The following is a 23547-nucleotide window of genomic DNA, read 5'->3' on the forward strand; positions in this document are numbered from 1 at the left end:
TCATGAAGGACAGAAGTGGGCAAGATATCGATCTGGGTTACATGGATTTTGAAATTAGAAAATGTAAATTAAAAAAAGAAGATTAAAGCTATAGATGGGTTTAACTTGTGTGATACTTCAATCTCAAATATATTTCAAGACACATTTAGCACATTTCCGTTGAATTACCAAAATATTTTCTAATTATCATCACTATTTTTTTTTCAGTACTGCCTATGCCTAAAACAACATAGATTCACGGCAGAGGAGTCAAAATATTTATTCGGTTTGAGTTTTACCAGCACCTTTTCATTAAAGATCACATATTTTTATTGGCTCTAATTCCATTTTAAACATGATTTTGGTCTCCTTAGGTGTCCCTGACAGCAACTGGAATCAACAGCCGGAAAGTAAACAAATGAAACCATTAGGAAATGTAAATGTTATGCCAATAAAGCCAAATCCGGAAAGAATTTTTGGACTAATAAACTGTGCAGGCGAAATCTGGATTTTTACCTGTGACGCAACAATACAAGGAAACGGCAAACAGAGCATTATTGACTGCACAGAGGAGATGACTTTAGATTAATGGGTTAATTAATAACATTAAAAACATATTATATGGACTATAAGGCGCATTTAAAAATCTTTTACGTTTCTCAAAAATCTAAAGTGTACATTATAATCCAGAGCACCTTATGTATTACTGACCTCAAATCGATTTTTTTGTGGTACACGGAGCTCAAAGATCTGTCAAAATGTTTTAGTATGACTTTGGTAGACTATGAAGCTGCGCCGCTTGATGGATTGTCAGAGCGTTACAGCGAACGTAGTCAGGAGCCTCATGAAGTTATATACTTTCTGAAAAGTTTCACAAGAACCATCTCCAATGAGACAGAAGCACAAAACAGACTCATCATCAACTGCACATCTTGTTACAGAAAGAACACTCATATTCCACTGAGTCGTGTCCTTTAGTCCAACAGAAGCTGAACTGCATCAGCGACACAAGGAGCGAGCTGTTTTTTTCAGCACTTATAGTTTATGCAAGTGAGCCATGTGGTTTTAAATTTCATTTCTGTAAAATGTAAACAAATGTGCTCAAAGCTGCATTAAACTCATTATTACTCAATGTATATTTCAATCGACCTCATAGGAAATAAAAAATAATAATTTAAATTATCCACCCACATTCACATTCATAATCCACATTCATCAAGACAGGGAGGCAACGCGGGGTGAGTTACACCACGATCTGCCAATGGATCGTGGACGCCTGGGCTAAGGATCAGTCACAAGTAGGGGTGGCACGGCTCACAAAATTCAGGGTTCGGTTCATATTGTGGTTTAAGGTCGCGGTTTTTGGTTCGGTACGGTTCTTGTTGTCATTTTTTCTTTTTAATCTTTAATCTCCAGAAATATACTTCATCATATGTTATGTTATCTTAATTATCCACAATTTAGGATACAGCATTAAAAAAGTTATAAAATTAAAGTTAGTAATGTAATCATGCACAAACTGAATTTGACTTGACTTTAAGCACATTATTATTGGACATAGGCAGCTGTTCTGCTTCGGTGAAAAAATGTTAGGGCCTGGCTCCACTGCACACGTAAGCATTTACGCGCGGAACCTCACAAAACCAAAGTTGCGTCAGCACAAAGACGGCTTCACCTTTAGCTGCAGCAGGACGTACACGCACAGCACTGGCTCTGTGTTTGTCAATGGGAAAGACGATCAAACTTTCACTGGGCGCACTTAGCCACTTGTATCAGATCCACAGTAAAAGTAACAGCTGAACAGACTTGTATTTACCTTCTGTACTGGCTGACCACGGTAAACGCCAAGATTTCAAAAGTAAATTTTAAAGCACTTATTAACTCTTTCCCCCATGAAGACGACATTTGACGACCCCCCCTGAACCCTTAATGACGACTTTTGACACCTCCGCTGTATCACTAAAGACGTGATTTGACGACCATTAGAAACGGCTCGGTTTTTCACATTTAAACAGAGACTGCGATAGGTAGGGGCCACTACAACCCACACTAGACTGACCAATAGGATTCAAGGATATGTTTTCGCAGATTTTTTCCGAAGTTAATCGAAGTAGTGACGATGGTAGCTTCCGGAAAAAACACAACACCAAACACGTGCAATGGAAAGATCGCGCTGCGGCGCACAGTTTTAGAAATAATGAGGAGCGGATGTATTTTATGGATAAGTTTAGAGAAAGTGACTTTTATAGATTTCAAAGTGATGATGAGGGTGATTATAAAGTGGAAAACAGTGATAGCGACGGATTTACAGAGAGTGAATCTTACGAAGATGAGAATGCCGCTGATGCGTCTGTGTGGAGTCCTGCGACATCCAAACAAACTATCCGGGCTTTATACTCGATTATGAACCAAAATTGCCCTGAAATCACTCGTGGAAGTCTGTTTTCTTTTATGCAATTATGCTCTATGGGTAGCCCTAGTAACATATGTATGGGTTGTTCCTAGTAGGCGTCCAGAGGGGAAAGAGTTAACAGTCTTTCTGGACCTGACACAGAACTGCCCCAGGAGTAAACGCACAAATACAACCAAAGATTCATGCTCTCTGTATTTTGACGGGGACACGCACCTACTTTCACATAGAGCATCAAAAAATAGGATGGTTCCTTTTTTCTGAAATCTACGCACACAGGACACGCTGCTCCAGAAGCGCATCTAGCGCGTACAATGAAGTCGCCCTCATTCACTTTCCATGCATTCTAAAAGTTGCGTGTCCAAAAGCCGCAGTTTTTACACTCACGTAGGGCGAAATACACATGCCAGGCCCTTAGGACCTGGCTCCACTACATGGCTAAACGTCCCCAGTCAAGTTTGATCTTCTTTCCCATTGACAAACACAGAGCCAGTGCTGCGCGTGTACACCCTGCTGCAGCTGCCAGTGGAGCCGCCTTTACAGTGACGTACGGCTGTGGTTTCGCGAGGTAACAACACGGGTGCATCCTCCATCTCCGGGCGGCCCTCTTCTCTCGTACCATTTCTACACGTGACGCGCATCACCCACAGTCAACACCTCTTCTTTTGCGTCAAAACAAAACAGGTCAAATACGGGCACAAGGCTACAACGTACAAGCCGGGAAACATGGAAACTGTACGGTACGCACACGTCCCGAACCATGACAAGCGAACTGAATGGTTCGGTTCTTTTTCATGAACCATGCCACCCCTAGTCTCAAGTGTTGTTTGTTTGGCTTAATGCGCTTTATAATCCTGTGCAACTCATGTATGAAAATAGACGAGATAGTTCAACATTATTGATATTGTGCCTTAGAGTCCAAAAAAATACAGTAGTTAAAAGCTACAAAAAGTCAGTTTTGTGTAATCTGGGTCCTGCTCTCATGTCCACCTCTCCACTTAGCTTTTGTTTACAAAGCTTTTTCCACTAGCATCTGTATAGTGGTCAAACATGCTCATTTTGACCTTACGAGCATGCTTTAAACGCTTTGGTTCCAAGGGACTTTCCTGGCAGCATTCTTTCTCTTCATTTCCGAACAATAAAACGTCCAATTATACAGAGACAATTAGTTTGCACTTGTATATAAAGGCACGCTGCAGGCACTTCCAGCAAACCTTCATATGTTCATATTGTCCACAGCAGCAGTAGCAGTAGCAGTAAAAGTCACAGTCCCAGTGCAGCTCCATTCCCATAGGCCCTAACTATAGTCCCCAAGTGTTAGTCCGACTGTATTATGTGGGTACTGGTGAGGTGTTAATAGTAAGATTTAGGTTTTGCGTATAAACCAGGGCAAAAACAGAGGAGAAAAGCCCTTCAGAGATGTGTCTTATTAAATAAAGCCTGAAATGGGTCTGAGTGCAGTACTGCTCTGTGCTGTGTAATTACAGGCCCATAACACATATTGCTTTCCCACAGGAGTCACTACACTGTACGTCTGTTTACACTGAAGAGAAAAGCAGAAGGAAAAACAAATGTATGGCTGATGTCCCGCTGCTGTCCAGACCCGGTCCAGACCCGGTCCAGAGCCAGTCCAGACAGGGGGCAGGAGCAGAGGGGGTGACCTGGATCGAGTGTCATACAGCGGGGGGAGCACACAAAGACTCCAAGCTTTTCACTGTTTTTGTGTGACACAGCTTGGTCTCAAAGTAAAGATTTAAAACATATGTTTTTGAATCAGGAAACAACCTTTTATGGACACGAGAATGGGGTCTAAATCTTTAAATGGTCCCAAAACTGTACTGACGTGAATTCCAAAAGTCAGTTTTCAACCTCTCATTATCAAAATAAACGTGTATCTTCTTCAAGTGCATTGTCTACATGTTCCATAGTTTGATTAAGTAGTGTCAGTGTCCATCCATGTAATGAAATATGAAAGCATGACACCATTAATTCATTGATTTCTTTTTTATTTATCAACCTTTATTTAAGCAAGATACTACCACTGAGATTGAGACTTTTTCAGGGGAGTCCTGGCCTCACAGGTGACCCTAATGTAAATGTTTTTAGTGGTGATCTATGCAGTGACAGGGAGAACATGCAAACTCCACACAAAAAGCACCATCCCAGAATCAAATCCAGGACCTATATTGTGCGATAAAAAGTCCCAAAATTTTGTAAAACTTGCAAAAAAGAAGGAAAAATGGCAGTTCAAGTCAATAACCCAACTCAAGAAGTATTGTGATCAAGGATAGAACTAGATGAGTAAAGCTAAGCAAAATTTTAAATACTTTACTTATGACTCACAAAAATGCCATAATAAAAGTCAAAATCTTCAAGTTGTTACAGACTGCAGCCTGAAGTGACCCAAATCCAATTTTCTGCTCCTCTATCTGATCTTTTAATGACAGTCTGAACGAAAGCGTAATCGTACATTTTCATTTCGTGATTGGAATTCTTGATGTCATAACTTTTCAACTTTTATTCTGATGGATAAAATACACACAACACATTTTATGTACAATTGGACTCATTTAAGAGTTTACGAATATTTATTTCATGCTCATCTACAGACACACATTTCTTAGCCAGACTGGCGCCACCTAGTGCCGGCACTCTATTGCATTTCTCTCCAGCGACTAGGTCAGGAATCAGAATACTAGATGGTTTCCAAGTGCGAGTTTGGTCACCAGCCAATCAGTGAAGAGCCATACATTCTGTGTTGGCAATGATTCCCGAGATCGAGGATTTAAAGCTGCAACAAAGAGAATGTTTGGTGAATTTCATGAAGGGGAAAGACGTTATTGTCCTTCTTCCTACGGGATTTAGGAAAATATAATATCAGTTAGCCCCGTTAGCGGTGCATTACATACGTCACAACAGCAGCGTTTGGTTAAATAATAAAAGTACCTGCCTACTGTTGAGCGAACAAATTCTAACACTGTGAGGTCAGACGGTTTCTACGAAGTGAAACCGGCTGATGAATCAGGCTACGAATTTCTATCCTATGCACACAAATATTTCTGAAAGCTTTCATACTCCATAGAAGTGGCTCAAGTTTAAAGTATGACCACAAGATAAAGACAGATGTGAATAATGTACGTATATAACTGGAATGATGATTTCTTTTATTGCAATGTATTTTTTCAATTGAACATCTATCCCGTCATATTTAAAGCTCTGCCCTCGCGTCGACCTCAGCAGAATCCTTTTATACGACTGGGGAGAGAGAGCACACAATACACGGCCTGTGCCTTAAACCCACTAAGTCAAACATATGGCCGTCCCTATAGTGTACATCTATAATTAACACCGGGACCGTGGCGCAGTGATCCACAATCTAACACGTCGTAAAAGTCCTCTTACGTTCTACCCGGAGCCAAAACGCTCCACCAGTTTACGTCATGGACACACACCAGCCAAATGATTAAGCGAACCAAGGCCCCTATAAATCACATTACGGTTGGAGCTAAAGAGAAGCAGGGGCCGGTCCGGGAAGAAAGCTTGACAATGTGCAGAATTCCTCTTAACCACATTATTGTGTAGTCCCACCGAACATGCAACAACCGGGCAGGGACCCAAAAATGGCTTAGGTGTGTTCTGGCGTCCCCCGGGGTGTGGTCGGGGCCAACATGGCGGTCAGGGCTCCGACCGCAAATTGAAAATAGAGGAGCCGGGGTTGGGTTGGAGTGATCAAAGGGAGGCGCACAACAAAGAGGGGATGATGACAGAGGGCAGGGCTCGCGCACGGCACCGAGCGCGAGGGCGGAGCAGGAGGCTGAGGTCACGCCGGAGAACGGGAGCATTACCGCGCCGATGATCACGCCGGCGAGAGGAGAATAATGACAGGTGTGTGGCGAGGCGGGCCAAACCGACAACAATCAGGTCCGGTGTGGTCTGAGCTGACACGACCAGGGAATGTGTGGAATGACGCTCAAAATACTCTGCTATGTCACTGGATTTGTGATCCGAGTTATCGCGTATTATCCTTGGAACATGTACATATTCAATTTAAGGTTTCGGAGGGTGCACTGTGGAGCTTTTTTTTGGAAGATCTGACTGCTCCTCATTTCTGGAGATGTTATTGTTTTCCCTTGAATGTTCCACGGTACGGCATTAAACTTATCTATGTTCATGGTTGACTATGTCAGTGGTGATTACGTCATCACTTATTACTTTATTTCTATATATTATTTTAAATTTTTACTTGTACATATACACTAAGTAAGTAAGTCTCCATTTATATAGCGCTTTTCACAGACATTTTTGTCACATAGACACTTTACAGACATTATTCAGCATTATTCATTCACTCTATACCTGGTGATGGTAAACTACTGTTGTAGTCACAGCTGCCCTGGGGCAGACTGACAGAAGTGCGGATGCCATGCCAATCAGCGCCAAAGGTCCCTCCGACCATCACTCACACACACACCACTTTCATACTAGGCAATGTGGGTGAAGTGTGCCACTAGCACCAGTGCTAATCATTGATTGACCTTGACTATCAACTGTTTATGTTTTGGGTTGATGGGGGAAACCCATCCAGACACGGGGAGAAACATGCAAACTCCACACAGAAAGGCCCGGGCGACCCGGGGATCAAACCCAGAACCTTCTTGCTGAGAGGCATGAGTGCTAGCCACTCAGCCACCGTGCCGCTTACGGGTCAAGAGTTTTAAAACACCTTAATTTAATAACAGTTATTTATTGCAAATAAAGTCATGCAAGTCCAATGAAGAACTTGAAATGGTAGAAAGATAAGAACTGAACAGACAGAGGTTAAAAAAAAAAAAAAAAAAAGATAATGACCCAAAACTTTTGGACTTTTGATCAGTAGTAGGGATGTGCAAAAATACCGAAATATCAGTATATCATATCGTTTAATGTGATGATACAGTATCAATATGTCACCAAAAGTATTTTGTGGTATATTTACTAATTTATTTGTCAATATATGTTAAAAGCAAAATGTGTCCTGTCTACAATTATATCAGCCTCTTCAAAATATCGCAATAAATATCGTCCCGTGAGATGCATAGCGTGATAATATCGTAACATGAGATTTGGATATTGTTACATCCCTAGTAATAACACATGATTTAGATTTTTTTTAGAATAGTTTTGATTTATTTTTCTTTTTTAGATAAAATAAACTCAATAAATGAGTACAAGATGGATGTTTAATGTCATATAAAAAAAATAAAAACTTTCCATTATGCTGTGCAGTCTGTAGCTTTTTGTTCTTTTGTTGTACCTTTTACTATCTCAGATTAAATTGTAAGCAAATAGCACCCAATTTCTATCCAATGTGTTAATTATTTTTAATATTAACAGGTGTATTTTTGTTTATTATTTCAAATTTCACCTCATTTTTAAAAGTTCACACATTGAAGTAGTATTTGTGGTTAAGAGAAGAGGTAGAGCTCTTCACCGGGTCATAAAAGAGTCAAAAGTACCAGAGCAGGTGCTCTACGAGGGCTGAACTTTGAAATCTGAACAGAATTACTGAATTACCCTTACTGAAAAATGTAAAAGTGAGCACGGTACAAACCCAAGGCCCTCCGACGAAATATATTCAAAGTCGTTTACATGGAGACTCGATTAAATAAAACTACACTTCTTTGTCAAATAACAGTAGCCAGTTATATTTTCGGAGCACTTTCCCGAGCATAACGTCAGCTTTCACTAGTTTCTCAAAGACAGGGAGCCTGCTCTATTATTATGCCTCTGACCTAAACACGAGCTGTTCACTTTTGGTCTTGGGAGAAGTTATGAAGATAATCACATAATGGGGCGGGAACTAATTAAAGATTTGTGGTTGTGGCCAAAGCAGCAAGCATCAGGTTTGGAGTGGGGAATGTTTGGAATGGCACCAGGACGGCACAGACGGGTGGAGTGACAATGATCCGGAGACGCAGAGGCCGGAGTCGGTGTCTAGGAGCTCGGACATGAGAGAGGGAGCGCGGCGCTGACCAGGAGAGAACAGAGGACGCAACTGTACGCATCCAGACCGGACCCGGCTCAAAATACTCACTCCCGACTACATGGCAATTGTGGTCGGGTTTGAGGTGCGCACTACTTCAAGGTTGAGGGTAAGATTCCCACAAAGCAAATACCTCGAACGCATGTTTGGTGTGACAAAGGCAAGAGGTATTTGGGACTTTTGGGATTATACAAAGCCCTGTTGCGTATTTTCTGATTTAAAGAGAAAACTTTGGCCAGTGTGGTCTTCTATCAAATGTTCTGACAATGTAGAAAAGACTGGGGAATTAAAGGTAGTACTCGATTTTGTTCATGTAATGAGTAATGTAAGTATATTAGAATTTGATTTGCCCGGTAGAGATGACAGGAATTGCAGGGGTTTGGGTCAAAATGGGACCAAAATGGGTGTTCTATCAGCATCTATTAAAAAGCTGGTTGTTGTTGTTGGATGTCGTAGGTTCTTTTTAACAGAAAAGAAATAATATGGGGTGGTCAAATTAATGGTTGTGATTTTATTAACAGAAGCTTGCAAAAACAGTGAAAAATGAAAAAAATAAAAGATATATTTAAAGGTTGTGGGAGTCTTTAAATAGGTCCTGAGCTGGTGCCTGTGCTGCACACAGCTCTCCGCCTCAAAACACATTGCCTCTGTGCAGATGGTAGTTCTCTTTTAAAGTACGAGGCTCCTCCCCCCAATCGGTTAATAAACTTTTTTTTTTCTCTCTCTACAAATAGAAATACATAAATTCCCCTTTTAATACAAAAAAATTGTAAACATTACCAGAAACAAAAATATCCTGATAATAAACTTTAAACACAGATAGGAAAAAAAAATTCTAAAAATATTCAAATACAAAAAGTTTCACAATAATATCGTGGGCTGTCACAATACATCGAATTATAAGTTCCTTTGCTTAAATACATGGTTTTATTGAAGCAACATCTTATAAACATCGGGAACTACATCTCCCATGATTCAGTTCAGTGCAGACAACATGAAGAAATATGTTTTTGACTTTATGACAGAAATAATTCACACCAAAATCTTGTCACGGTATTTTAAAAGCAAAAAAGCTTCCTGCCTCTCCAAAAAATCGTACCGTGAGATGCATATCGTGATCATATCGCACCATGAGATTTGGATATCATTACAACCCTGACGACAGCACTCGAATCTAGAATCACACCGCCAACCCTTGGGTGAGTGAATCAGACTACTGCTTCAGACTGCTTTGCTTAAATGCATGGCTTTACAGTAGTAACAGCTGATGAACACTGGAAACTACATCTCCCATGATTCATTTCAGCACAGACAACATGAAGAAATATGTTTTTGACTTGAATTCTTGGGATTATGACAGAAATAACTCACACCAAAATCTTGTCAAGGTATTATAAAAGCAAAAAAGTGTTCCTTCTACAATTATATCAGCTTCTTTAAAATATCGCAATAAATATTGTACCGTGAGATTTGGATATCGTTACATCCCTAACAACAAGAGCATTCATCTGTGGGAGCTAGAATCACACCGCCAACCCTTGGGTCAGTGAATCAGACTGCTGCTACTGTCACCTCAAAAACTCATTGCGGTGAATAATCAAGATACTTAGAATGCGTTAGGAGTTAGAGACAAAATACTTATAACTGCTACAACCTGTTTAAAACTGGGATCTCCAACCTTTTTCCTCCATTGAGCTACCATAACAAAAAGAAAATAACAGAGAGCTACTCATTTTAGCGGTCACAATAAATTGAGTAAATAAAAGAGCCATGTTTTTAGATGGGTACAGTTAGATGCCTATAAAACATTATATTCTATTACATTAAAACAAACAACACAAAGTTAAAATGACACATGTACATTAGGGATGTAACAATAACTGAAATATTGTGATACAGTATCGTCAAAAGTCTCATAATAATATCGTGGGCTGTCACAATATATCAAATTACTTTGTATAAATGCACAGCTTTACAGTAGCAACAGCTGATGAACATTGGAAACTACATATCCCATGATTCATTTCAGTGCAGACAACATGAAGAAATATGTTTTTGACTTGAAGATGCATATCGTGATAATGTATAATGTGCTTTTCTGTTGTTTACAATGCATATGTAGTATATATGATCATTGTTTCTCTCTTGGCACAAACTCGAAATAAAAACGAATCAATCAATCAATAATATCGTACAGAGAGATTTGGATATCCCTAACAACGACATCGACGACGTCATCTGTGGAAGCTAGAATTGCATCGCCGCCCCTTGGATCTGGATCTGTGGAACTGACCGCTCAACCAATGATGTCAATAGCAAGATTCAAACCACCAACCTTCAGATCAGTGGACAAACGCTGAACCAACAGAGGTACTGCCACTACTGTCATCCCAAAAACTCAGTGCGATGAATAATCAGGATACTTGGAATGCGTAAGGAGTTAGTGACGAAATACTTTTAACCGCTACAATCTGTTTAAAATGAACTGATTCTGTTTTATAAGACTGAACAGCACTTTGAAAGAGACAAATGAGAAAGTTCATCACAATCTAGGTCAGATTGCTACCACTTTCCTATTCTGAATTGGCGAAAAAGTCCAAAGACCTGACTGATACGTGCACAAACATCTTTTAGGTTTTCACATCTGTTCAGTATCAGAGCAGCGTAAGGGCGGCTCGACATATCCACAGCCATAGAGCTAAACCCTTGTGTCAGATAAAATGTACATGCTTTCATACACGGTGTAAAATATATGACTTTTGCCTGAAGATGGTCCAATATCTTCACTTGCATACATTCTTGCATGTGTGCTGATGACTGTGCAGAGGTGGTGTGTGGAGATGCCTTCATAAAGCTGAGCAGAACTTACCAGAGGCTCCTTGTTCTTGACCAGGCGGATGATCTTGACCGAATCCTCGTCGTCGTCCAGGTCGTCGGGCAGTGGAGGTAGTTCGGGGTCGTAATTCTTCTGGGCCACAGTGTCGTGGACTGAGAGGAGGCTCTGGAGAGGAAGACAAAATTTAGATTTAGCTTACCAGAAGACCAATGCTTTAACTTATCTACTTATCTACGGATTTGTGTGGACAGATACAGACGGATGAAAACGCAGGGCAACAGGGTCACAAGCAAAATATCAGCGCTGCACATTTATCGGTTTGTAAATGGGAATAAACATTCCTGAAAGTTCAACCTCTAAAATCATGTAGAATATCATCCATATCAACAGACAACTTGGGCCAACATAGCTCAAAGTTACAACTGGGGGGGAAAAAAATCGAATTAATTACAGGCTTTGCAATTAATTCATCTCAATTAATCTTACTCGTTTACTCCCTGAAGCCCATTATTTGTTGGAGTTTGGGCTGCTGACACCTCTTGTTTGTACTCAGATCAGAACTGCTATATTATTATTATTTTCTTTGTAATTAATTAATCAATCGTAATTAACACATTAATGTCCCACCCATAGTTACAACATAAATTACTATACCACGGTTAGTGAGAATTTTAATAACGTTAATAAGGCCTAATGTATAAGGAAAAACAATTGCTTAACTGCTATGAGTTGAATGTAGGAACTAGTTTCATTAAAAACACTGAAATAACTAATATTTGAGATTTTTACAGACAGTGAACAGGCTTTTCAGATTCGTAGGTGAGACATTTCAGACATTTCAATTTGTAGCCATGGTATAAGTGCAACTTAAACACCTTGGAGTCGTGCGTTATGCAGTTTCAACATCAAAAATCAAGATGCTAGGAATCAGTCAGTAAAGTGAGGAACCTTTGGACCACTGCAAACTGTTTAAAGGACAAATATCATGCATTATTACCATTTAGACATGCTCTTTAATACCTCTGCATCATGTTTTAGAACTTTACTAACTTTATGGACTTAAAACAGCGCAGAAGATTTTTACCTGTGACTTACGAAACAGAATTCATCAAACAAGCATGACTCAAAAAATACAACTCCATTTATGTCATTGATGAGGGAACACTGCTATAACATGGTTAGAACATGGCCAAAAGATATATTTTGCATAATGTGTGTCCTTTAAATTGGGCTCGTTCTGTTTTCCTGCTTGTTTCTATGGATATGTCATTGCTCTGCCTTCTGTTTATTCAGTTACAGGTGGTTTTATAGCTCAAATAACTTGAAAAAAACAGGCATTCTGACTGTGTGTGGTGTTTCCTCTCCACAGATCTGACCTCTAACTTGGTCTGGTTTGGTCTCCATCAAGATAAAAAGGTTTAATACCATACTGTGAAACATTCCAGACAAGCTCCATGGAGAAATGTGTTTGACAGACATTTTGACAGACCTTCCACCAGAAGTTGCACAATGCTCCTTTACGAAGATATTTTAATACATTCATATAGAGTAGAAATAATAACTTCAGCAGGGAGGATAATGATGTATTGTTGTCTTGGCCCTGGCTAGCGGTTTGACCAAAAGCGGGGCCGGTATTTGCAGCTACAAGCATTCATTGTCATTAAACGTCTATTCTCAGCCCATACATCTCTCTGATTAAAACCAGACCCCACAGACCTATACACCTCTTCGCTCACCACAACTTTTCTAACGCAAGGGTCAAAGTTGGCTACTGTTCCAAGCGCTTTTCAGGATGCAACAAGGGCATAAAAAAGTGGAGTTGTCATCCTCCTCCGATATTTCGCAAGTTCTCGGCCAGACATGAGAAACGGACGAGAATGATGCCATAGAAGCCATCACATTTCTGAACTATTTGTCGACTGTGTGCGCGGCCAGAGGTGCAGCTGGACGCGTGCTGCTTTTTCCGTGGTTTTCCGAGCGTCAAGTGAGAAAAACTCCCTGTGCCCGGAGATCCAGACGAGCGGAGAGCGGAGGGGAGAGAGAGAGGAGGACGTATGAGGAGTTTGGTGCTTTATGACGGCGTTCAAGATGTGTCTAACTGGGAGCAGATGAGAGGAGGAGACGGGCCGATAGCGTACGGCGAGGGGGGACCGGGCCAAGTGTGATGATTGTCGAAAGCGGTGTTTTCGCCGAGCTGTAAAAGAGTCAAGCTGTAAAGTCTGTGTGGAGTTTGCATGTTCTCCCTGTGTCTGGGAGGGTTAAGAGGTGATCCAGTTTCCAAATCAAACCAAAAACATGTAGGGCGATCGTCTGGCTTGATACTCCTGACCAAGATTCATGTCATGTCGGTAAAAGTCCTCATGTGCTCTTGCTCAATACAATACAATGGTTAGTGGTCACATTTTTATACAGTGCTTTTCCATCTTAAAGGCACTCAAACCTCTTTACATCAAAGAACCGCTCACCCAATCACTCACACATTGATACACCAGAGTACACAGACACTAGGGGTGAGGGGAGTTAAGCCTCTTGCCCAATAAATGCCCACACCATTCATCTTAAGAGATCTATAGGAATGATATTTGCACTTTTGAATGAATCGTCTATCAGCCTTACATCTCCACCACAGACCCATATTTAGTTTTGGCCGACCTGCTGCTCAAAGAATCTAATAATGCATAATGCTTCATCTGAACACTTTAGTGCGTTGTTTCCCAAAGACTGGATCACGATCGCAAGAGATTTTTTGCGGGTCGCCTTGTCATGATCTAGTCTGATTCATCAGTTGGTTTCACTTTGTAGAAACCGACTGACCGTGCAGTGTTAGAATTCATTTGCCAACGGTAGGAGGGTACTTTTTTATTTAACCAATTTCTGCTATTTGGTCATGACGTATGTAATGCGCCGCTAACGGAGCTAACTGTTACATTAAGCTTTTCCCAAATCCTGTAGAAAGAAGGACAATAACGTCTTTCCCCTTGATAAAATTCACCAAACATTCTCTTTGTTCCGGCTTTAAATCCTCGATCTCGGGAATCGTTGCCAACACTGAATATATGACTCTTTACTGATTAGCTGGTACTCGTACTTGCACTTCCAGGATTCTTGCAAACCGTCAAGCTTATTTCGATTCCTGACCTAGTTGCAGGAGAGAAATGAAATTGAGCAGAGGCACTAGGTGGTGCCAGCCTGGTTAGTCACAATCTGCATGCATTTTGAAATGTTAAGACATGTTTTGTATAATTTCTAATCATTTAAGAATAATTTTATTGACTATTTTATTCCAGTATTGCAGGTTCAATTGAATGTTGAAAAGAATAAGAAACAGACTACATTTAATGTCCAAATAGGCGACTTGTGGATCCTTTTAGTGCTGCTTCAGTGACTATACTAATTGTTCAGAGACATGATCACTCAGTCAACAATAAAATATCCTCATTAATGTTCAATAATGTTCAAATCCACCTTTATTTTGTGAATTACGAATAATGTCTGTTGACTTGGGTCATGAAGGTTTGTGACTTTTAAAATATGGGTCCCCAGAAAAAAAGTTTGGGAAACACCGGTTTAGTGCACAAAACATGACTAAACTGCTCTCTAAAGATTTATGATTTTTAAAATGGCTGTGAAACATAAATTGTTGTAAATTTAAACAAATTGGCCCTACGTATCAACAACGAAAATACTGACAGAGCTGATTGTTTTCTCTGGATTCTAAACAGTCAGTATCAGGCATGAAAAAAATCATATCGGACCATCTCTAATTCATCCAATTCATCTAATCATCGCAGCGTCAACCTGCGTGAGTACCCAGACAATTATGTTTTTACGTCAAGAGCGGGATCTGAATGGCCAACCTTCGGATCAGTGAAGAAACACTCAACTGACCAACTGAGCTGCGGTCAGTGAGCACCAAAGACACTTTTCAGTCAGGGCTGCAACGATTTATTGACAAATCGTGAGTAGTCTATTAGTTAGTGTCATATATTGATGATCGTAATTATTACCTGGACTATACACAATCTAAACCAGTATATTTAAAGACTGTATATATAAAGGGACATAGTTAACCTGCTAGTCGACATGTTCCTCATAGGAAGTGAGCACGAGCATGCTTTCAGCTTCACTGACTCTGGCTTCAGTTCATTAGTATTCTCAGATTTGGATCATTTCAGCCATGGAATTTCCAATCTCGACCAAACAAAAAGTTAAGAGGGAGCACTTAACTTGAAAACTACTGTGTCATGACATCATAAGGTGGAACAGAGCATTCTGAATTCTAGAGATATAGTCACACAGACTACTCAAACATGTGTGAATGAAACAAAACAACTCCAGGTCTGTTTTTGAGGAGGTACAGTAACAACATTCTCACATGGTTTAAAGCTCACAAGAGTCCATTTTGCGTAACATTAGGACTTTTAAATGGTAGTTTCCTTCGTACAACCATCACCAATCGATTGCGGTTTACAAATGACATGGTGCAGCAAACTGTGTGACTGGGACTTGCATTTGGCTCATATTTGCTTCAATAAAATCCGACTCCAACACAAAGTCGTTTTGTTGACCAGGTTTACTCGCATCTGACGTGGACACTGTTCTGGAGAAGACTAAACACGCAGGTTCTAAAGACTTGGACTGCATTATTAAACATCTGCCTTCATGACATATTCGGATATTTGGTATAGTGTGTATTTTCAATTCTGTACCAATATTTTCAAAGTACATGAATCCCACTCCTGGCTTTAATCTGTAACATACATAAACACAAAAGGCAGGTCTAAATGCTGCCATTAACAAGAAAAAAATGAAATACTTTCCTGGAATGATTGAACCCAAAACAGTTTGCAGATGAGAAGGATAAAGATTTCAAACATCATCTAAATGAAACATACATTATCTGAGAGAATGGGCGAAACTGGATTTCTGCTCTTTCCCATTACACACAGTATTGGGAAATAACTAAATACATATTCAGAATACTCATTTTGAGTTACTGTAGTCAGGTACAATTACTCTTTGATTTGGTGGTATTCAGAATACAATTACTTTCCTACAATCAAAGAAATACACTGAAGTATTTGATCAGACAATTCAGGCTTCCAACTGTACAACATTATTCAAACACTGCTCATGTGTGCAGGTGTGGTTTTTCCTTCTATACTTACTGATATATGCATAACTTTATTTAATCTGTCATTTTTTGTAATTTCCTTTGTGGATTTATAGAAGTCAGTAACATAATGAAAACTAAATGTGAAAATATTCAGAATGCAGTACTGTCATTTCACCAGTGTTGGAAGTAACACGTTATAAAAGTAACAAACTACTGTAATGCGTTGCTTTTTGATGTAACACAGTAATGAGGCATTACAGGGGGGAAAAAAAAGTAATATTTTACTTGGTACAAATGTCAGTAACACATGTTACAATGCTTTATTAACCTGGATTGAAGTGGAGGATTTTTCTTCATACAAATTCGCTAAAATCACAGAGTGAAAGGAACGGCGCAGAACTCTGCTCTTTAGTCCTAGTTTAGTCCTGGTTTAGACCTCAGTTTAATCCTGGTTTAGACCTCAGTTTAGTCCTGGTTTAGACCTCAGTTTAATCCTGGTTTAGACCTCAGTTTAGTCCTGGTTTAGACCTCAGTTTAATCCTCAGTTCAGTCCTCGGTTTAGACCTAGTTTAGTCCTCAGTTCAGTCCTGGTTTAGACCTAGTTTAGTCCTCAGTTCAGTCCTGGTTTAGACCTGGTTTAGTCCTCGTTCAGTCCTGGTTTAGACCTGGTTTAGTCCTCAGTTCAGTCCTTGGTTTAGACCTAGCTTAGACCTCATTCAGTCCTGGTTTAGATCTGGCTCAGTCCTAGTTCAGTCCGGGTTTAGACCTGGTTTAGTCAGCTCTGGTTCAGTTTTGGTTCAATCCTGATTTAATCCTGGTCCATATACAGCGCAAAAGTTCAGCATCTTCACAGTTATTTTGTTGAGAGTAACTTAAAAGTGATACAATAATATTGTAATGTAATGAATTACTTTGAAATGACAGAAACAAGTCATAAATAACATTACAGTTTTGAAGTAACTTGCCCAACAGTGCATTTCACCATAGTGGGTTTAAACCTATTCTGCAAAATGGACTTTTAACCATGTTATAGTTGTTTCCCCCTTGCTATTTATTCACCCGAATTTGTATTTGGAGTGATTCCTGCATATTTGAGGAATCTTTAATCACTTATTTTCAAGTTGCCATTTTGGCGATCAGCACCTGTTTTGACCACTCTGCTCTGTACTTAGTTCGTTTTCCAATTTTATTTTTGTAATCAGTGATACATTTGGCTGAGGATTTGGCAGCGTTGTGTAGTCATTTTGGTACAAATGAAAAAAAACTCTGCTACTTGTTGATCTGCAGCTGTCCAGAGGAGGGGCCCACAGCATGAGACGCTTTGTTGTCATGATGTTTACGGAGACGCCAGCTCCCACTGGGCACCACAGTTTTCTAACGTGGAACTCAGTGGACTTGTTTAATTAAGTCATCTTAGATCAATATTGAGATTTCAAATGTGCACATTATAACAATGATCCACAGGTGTCATAACTGCAGCAGACACAAGCACAGAGCTTCTTAAATGTCACAGTACACGAAGAGAAATCATTAGCGGCTCCAGAAGACTAAAAATGGGGTTGGAGAAGATGTATTCCGTTCATCTGTGTATTTTTAGTCTGTGGTTGGAGCCCTATGGATTTACAGTGCCCCTAATGGTGACTGGATGTCAGTCAAAACTGGATCTAGGCTGTGACAACACTCGGGTCAAACAGATCGGGCCCCGGGCTCAGCGGGACTCTCGCAGGACGGAGTGTGAGGAGAGAGAGCGAGCTGTGGTGGGGAGGTGATGACAGAGAGCGGGGGAAGAGAGGCGACTGAAGTGACAGGAGAAACACATTCAGGGCTCATTTTTGCCCCTGACAATTTTGGGTCAATTGAAAATCTCTACAACAACACTATTTTAGAACTGCTTGTGAAACTGCCTATTTGAACACGGTTAAATATAAAAGTCAAATGTTGTCAAAAATAATAAGCTATATTTAATTCAACTCAGCACTGCCACTCACAGACAGAAATGCACTCACTCATGGGTTTAAACTTCTTGTTTATAAGCAGCATTTTGAGGACTTCAAAACTATTCAAAAGAAATATGTTGCTTTGAATTGTTAATTGTTATGGCGACTGTACAAATTTTTCATCATTCTGATACTCGTGGACAGTATTGCAGAGGTAGCTGCTACTTTTTAATCAGTGAACACATGAGTCAGATTGGACCAGTGTGCATACTAGAAGAGTCATTTATAGAATTACTGATCATGAATGTAGTGTTGAAGATATAAAACATTTGAATATCGGGTATATTGTTTTTGCTTGATTCATCAGACGGTTTCACTTCGTAGAAACCGTCGGACCTCGCAGTGTTGGAATTCATTCGCTCGACGGTAGGCGGGTACTTTTTTGATTTAACCAATCTCTGCTATTTGGTCGTGACGTATGTAATGCGCTGCTAACGGGGTTAACTGGTATATTAAGCTTTTCCCAAATCCTGTAGGAAGAAGGACAATAACGTCTTTCCCCTTGATAAAATTCACCAAACATTCACGTTGTTCTAGCTATAAATCCTTGATCTCGAGAATCGTTGCCAACACAGAATGTCTGAGCGGAGGCACTAGGTGGCGCCAGCCTGGCTAATATTGTTTATTTGCATTTTATCATTTGTCATTTGTCACATAAAACTTTTATTTTACACTTACAGGTGATGGCAGTGCACAAAATGAAACTAGAAAAGCACTCAGAGAGCGCAGACCTCCGCCAAGGACTACAGTCCCCCTCATATTAATTGTGTTTTCCATAAATATTTGTCTCGTATCTTTCAATTTGGAATATGAAAGAGGATCCCATTGTCCATCCCTGAGTCAAATTTCATGGGGTTTGGTCAATAATTAACCGAGATATTGAGAAACAAAATTTTTGGCCCCATTTACCACAGTGTTAACTCAAATTTCAAAGTGATCCAGAATCCAGGATTTCTTCCGGATCATCCCCAAAATGAAGTCAGTTCTTCCTTTTCACATTTCCAACAAATCCTGAAAATTTAATCAAAATCGGTCCATAACGTTTTGAGTTATGTTGCTAACAGACAAACAAACAAACAAACAAACAAACAAACAGACAAACAGACAAACAGACAAACAGACAAACAAACAAACAGACAAACAAACAAACAGACAAACGCCAGCAAAAACATAACCTCCTTGGCGGAGGTAATTACACGTCTCCATTGTGAGTTGGGAAAACAGGGTGGTGGATGTATAGAGATGTAACGATTAGGGATTAGGAGTGTCCATTGGCTTGAGTCTGACGATACGATACATGTCATGATTTGCATGTCACAATTTGATATATCACGATATCTCCCAATACATAAACAATGAATGACATAATATGGATTATCAATATTTACTTTCAATAATATTCTCAACTACACCAACTACCACAAGAACAAAATTCTATCAAATGTAATTTATTGTATTGACTATATGAGTACAATGAATGTAACTAATGAGTTTTTGTGAAAAAGTTATTTTAAAAAATCGATTCAGACGCATTTTTAATCGATTCAAGAATTGTGCAGTTAAATATTATGACTTATCACTGAATCAGTTTTTTCATACACCCATGGTAATATTTACATCTCGCAGTACAATAAAATTACCATATTCATTTCATTTATTTATTGCGATTTGTGGAGATGCAAACAGAATTGAAGAAATGCTACTTTTTCCTTTTAAAAAGCCTCGACTTGGAGCTGTATTAGTGTCACAGTCCAACAAACTAAGATAGAAAGTTCTCCCATTTTCTGCATTGAAATGGAACAAAAGATCTTGGTCTTTGTAGTTTCCAAAAATTTTTTTAGCTGTTGCTGCAATAAAACAATGCATTTCAGAAAAGAATCTTATAATTCGATTGATATTGTGACGATATTATTGTGAGAACTTTGACGGTACAATATCAGCATATTTCAGTTACTGTTAAATCCCTAGTGGTGGATGTATACAAATAATTTCAAATCATATATTTGGACAAAATGATCTAAATTGTAAGGCTGTTATTAAATTAATTACTAAATTAAATTATCCTTAGTTACTAAATTAATTGAATTTTAATCGTGATTTCAAATTGATCTCCAAACTCATATAATCGAGTTGAAATCATTTAAAGCTTAATGTTTCTTTTTGGGATATTTTTATATAAATAAGTATATTTATACTTTTTTTAAAAAAATATAGATTGTAGAACAGTTGGATATATAGTTTATTGTGGATACATTTATGTTTTTCTAAGTATATTTTATTCATTTTATGTTTTATACCTCGCAAAACGGCTCTAAGGTTCATAGCTGTAGCCTGAATTTATTTTCAATTTGAAAGTTTTGCGTAAATTATCAATAACAAAGTGTTTTTTGAGAGGGAAATGCTGAATAAATACAGTACATCGTGTAACTAAAAAAATAATCATTTGAATAATCCTGATTTCAGCATTGACTAAAATATTGTGATAATATTTTTTTTTGCCATAATCGAGCAGCTCTACAAAATTGGGCCAAAAAATTTCGGCTGTTCTGGATAATAGCCTCGATTGTTCATAATAACTGGATTAAAAAGAAAATGGAACAACTTGTATAAACTAAAACAAGGGTATAAAAACGCATTTACAAACATGTTTTAGAACATTTTTATTTGACAAATATTGGTGTTACAAACCATCAAAACAAAAAGAAAGCAAACTTCTCTACACTTTCAGATTCCTCATGAGCAGTTTGTCTTCTCTGGTGTAACCATATCTGATCACTTTCCAAAACACAACCTAATTTCATTTCGCGTCCACAGAAAAGTCCTGATCTGACATTTCCTGAGTTTAAACTTCAGCCGAGTTCTGCCTGCTCTAACCCGCGGTCTACACTTTCCTCCCTGCTCCATCCATCACACCCCAGAGTCCTGACCCGGGCAGCGCTCTCGTCCGTGGCACCCGCTTAAACCTGCCGTCAGCACCCACCCGTCCCCGCCCCCGTCCGTGCCTAACAACCCGGAACACCACCACGGATAATTCCCTGTAAAAACTCTGGAGGAAAGAGCAGTACCAGCTGTATGCTAATCGATAGCACATGGCAGTTGGGGGGCGGCTGTGCAGGTACAGAGGTGGATGGAAGTCCGTTTCCTGAGGTGATGGAGGCGCTGGGGCTTGTTACGGGCGGGTGTGGGCGGATTAGCTGCATAATCAAATCTAGAACTATATCCTTGTTCTCTTGTATAGACTTAACCCCGAGGCTCAGGGCCAACAAGAAAAACATTATGATGGAAAGAATGCGAGTAGTAAGTTAATATGTTTTTGAAATGGTGTATATATGTACCAAAACTAACATCATGAAGTATTTTTAAAGCTCACATCTATTCAAAAATGATAAGTATGTGTCCGGTCAAGTGGTAACGGAGGGAAACAGGGTCAGATTTTTGACATTCAAATGTCTCTTATTCAGAAACTAGAGGAACTATTGAAATAAGTAAAGTATCAGAATGTAGGAAAGAGTTACACTCCAACAGGGTCAAGTTAAACCTGTGATATTCTTTCAAGTTGTTGACAAAAAATTAAAAAAACTCATGTCGGTAACGGAGGGAATGAAATATGCAGCACTTTTTGGACAATAAATCCAAACAGTGATAACTCTTGGTTCTCACTTCCATATCCTTAACAAACTGGTTTGAATATTTGCTTCATATAGTTTTCTACCATATGGTACAAGATTAGGTTGAAAAACCTCTTACTTTTTGAGTCATGAGATTTTTTATTAAGAAAGGTCATGGTAACGGAGGGAAAATTGTGCAAACAAGTAGAAGGTGCATGATTTTACATCATTTGTCAGCGTTTTTCTTCCAAATACTTTAAACATGTTATATTCTTTTCCCTCCACAATTTACACTCTTGAAGTTGCATTTGGAGTGAGTCATGTTGTATTTGAGCAATCTTTAATTTCTTATATTCAAGATGCCATACAGCCTGTATGGTTGAAAGACATGAACTGCAACAAATAAATGGCAGAATGAACCAATAATTAGCCATGGAAGTTATTTATTCAACCCTCTACAGCTCAAATCTCATTGTATTACATTAAATTCATCTTTGTGGCATTGTCTGAGATCCAACACTCCTCCAGTTCAGATTGACAGGTGGATTGGCCATGGTCTGTCTGTATCAAACCAAATATGACTTAAGAGTTAAAACACATCACGAAGGACATAAAAACATTGAACAGTTAATCTGAAGACAGTCATGTTTGATCATTTGCTCAGGCAGTGCAGTTTCACAGGGAAGCTCTAGATAGACAGGCCTGTAGGCTCTACATATATGCGCTACATTTGCTGGTGATACAGTGTAATACACATCAAATCAAAATCCCTTTATTTGTCAACCAAGGGGCAGTTTAAGCATGTAAAATACTACTACTAATAGAAAAACTCTCAGGTAGAGTCATCAGATCAAGTGTCATAGCAGGCAGTTTGAGGGGAGTAGCAATCCTCAGGAATAAAAGTGTCCCTCTTCTGTGTCCTGTTGCATCGCAGCAGCCTCCAGGGGGAGCCAGGTGAAGTCTGGACCATGGATCTATGATTAAAAACTGGATAAGCCCCTCTTCTTTCTGTCTCAGCTTTTTTGTTTTTAAACCGTAAATGTTTTAATCTTAACTATGTTTTAGGCTACATTCAGATTGCAGCCTGAAGTGACCCAAATCCGATTTTTTGGCCTCTATGTTCCTGTATCTGATCTTTTAATGACAGTCTGAACGACACAGATCCGATTTTTTCAAATGTGACCCAGGCCACTTGGATCTGTGCTCCTGAAACCGATACATATCTGATCTTCTGACATGTGACTTCAGTCTGAACGGTCAAAGTGCATTCATCCACCTACACGTTATCAACAAGCCACAAACGTCACTATTCTGCACTGAAGTAGGCGAAAATTGTTAATGAACTCAATGTCACTGAAGTGAAGCACATCACCACTCACCACTCTTGGCTCCGTCTCCACATCCACACGTTCCTTTCAACGGACGTCGCTGCCGCTGTCCCACAAAACACCACGACCAAAAACCTCGTCCTTCTCCTTCTCAATCTCCTCCTTAAAACAAGTAAGTTGTTCATGTTCTGGCTCCGGTACGAGAGGAACTTTAAAATCTCCAGGTGATCAATGCTGCATCCATGTTTGGA

The 23547-nt window shown here is 39.4% G+C and overlaps 1 protein-coding gene across 1 annotated transcript in view; it reads right to left on the reverse strand.

Annotated features, from left to right (window-relative positions):
* Positions 1 to 23547, reverse strand: part of mpp7a (MAGUK p55 scaffold protein 7a) — a 386727-nt gene that overhangs the window by 175921 nt on the left and 187259 nt on the right. The window contains exon 7 of the mRNA XM_020930757.2: positions 11281 to 11412. Coding sequence (XP_020786416.1) covers positions 11281 to 11412 — 132 coding nt within the window. The remainder of the gene's footprint in view (positions 1 to 11280; positions 11413 to 23547) is intronic.

This window comes from Boleophthalmus pectinirostris, unplaced genomic scaffold (genome assembly GCF_026225935.1).
Source record: "Boleophthalmus pectinirostris isolate CB_2022bp ecotype Guang Dong unplaced genomic scaffold, ASM2622593v1 HiC_scaffold_15, whole genome shotgun sequence".
In the NCBI taxonomy this organism is placed as follows: Eukaryota; Metazoa; Chordata; class Actinopteri; order Gobiiformes; family Gobiidae; genus Boleophthalmus; species Boleophthalmus pectinirostris.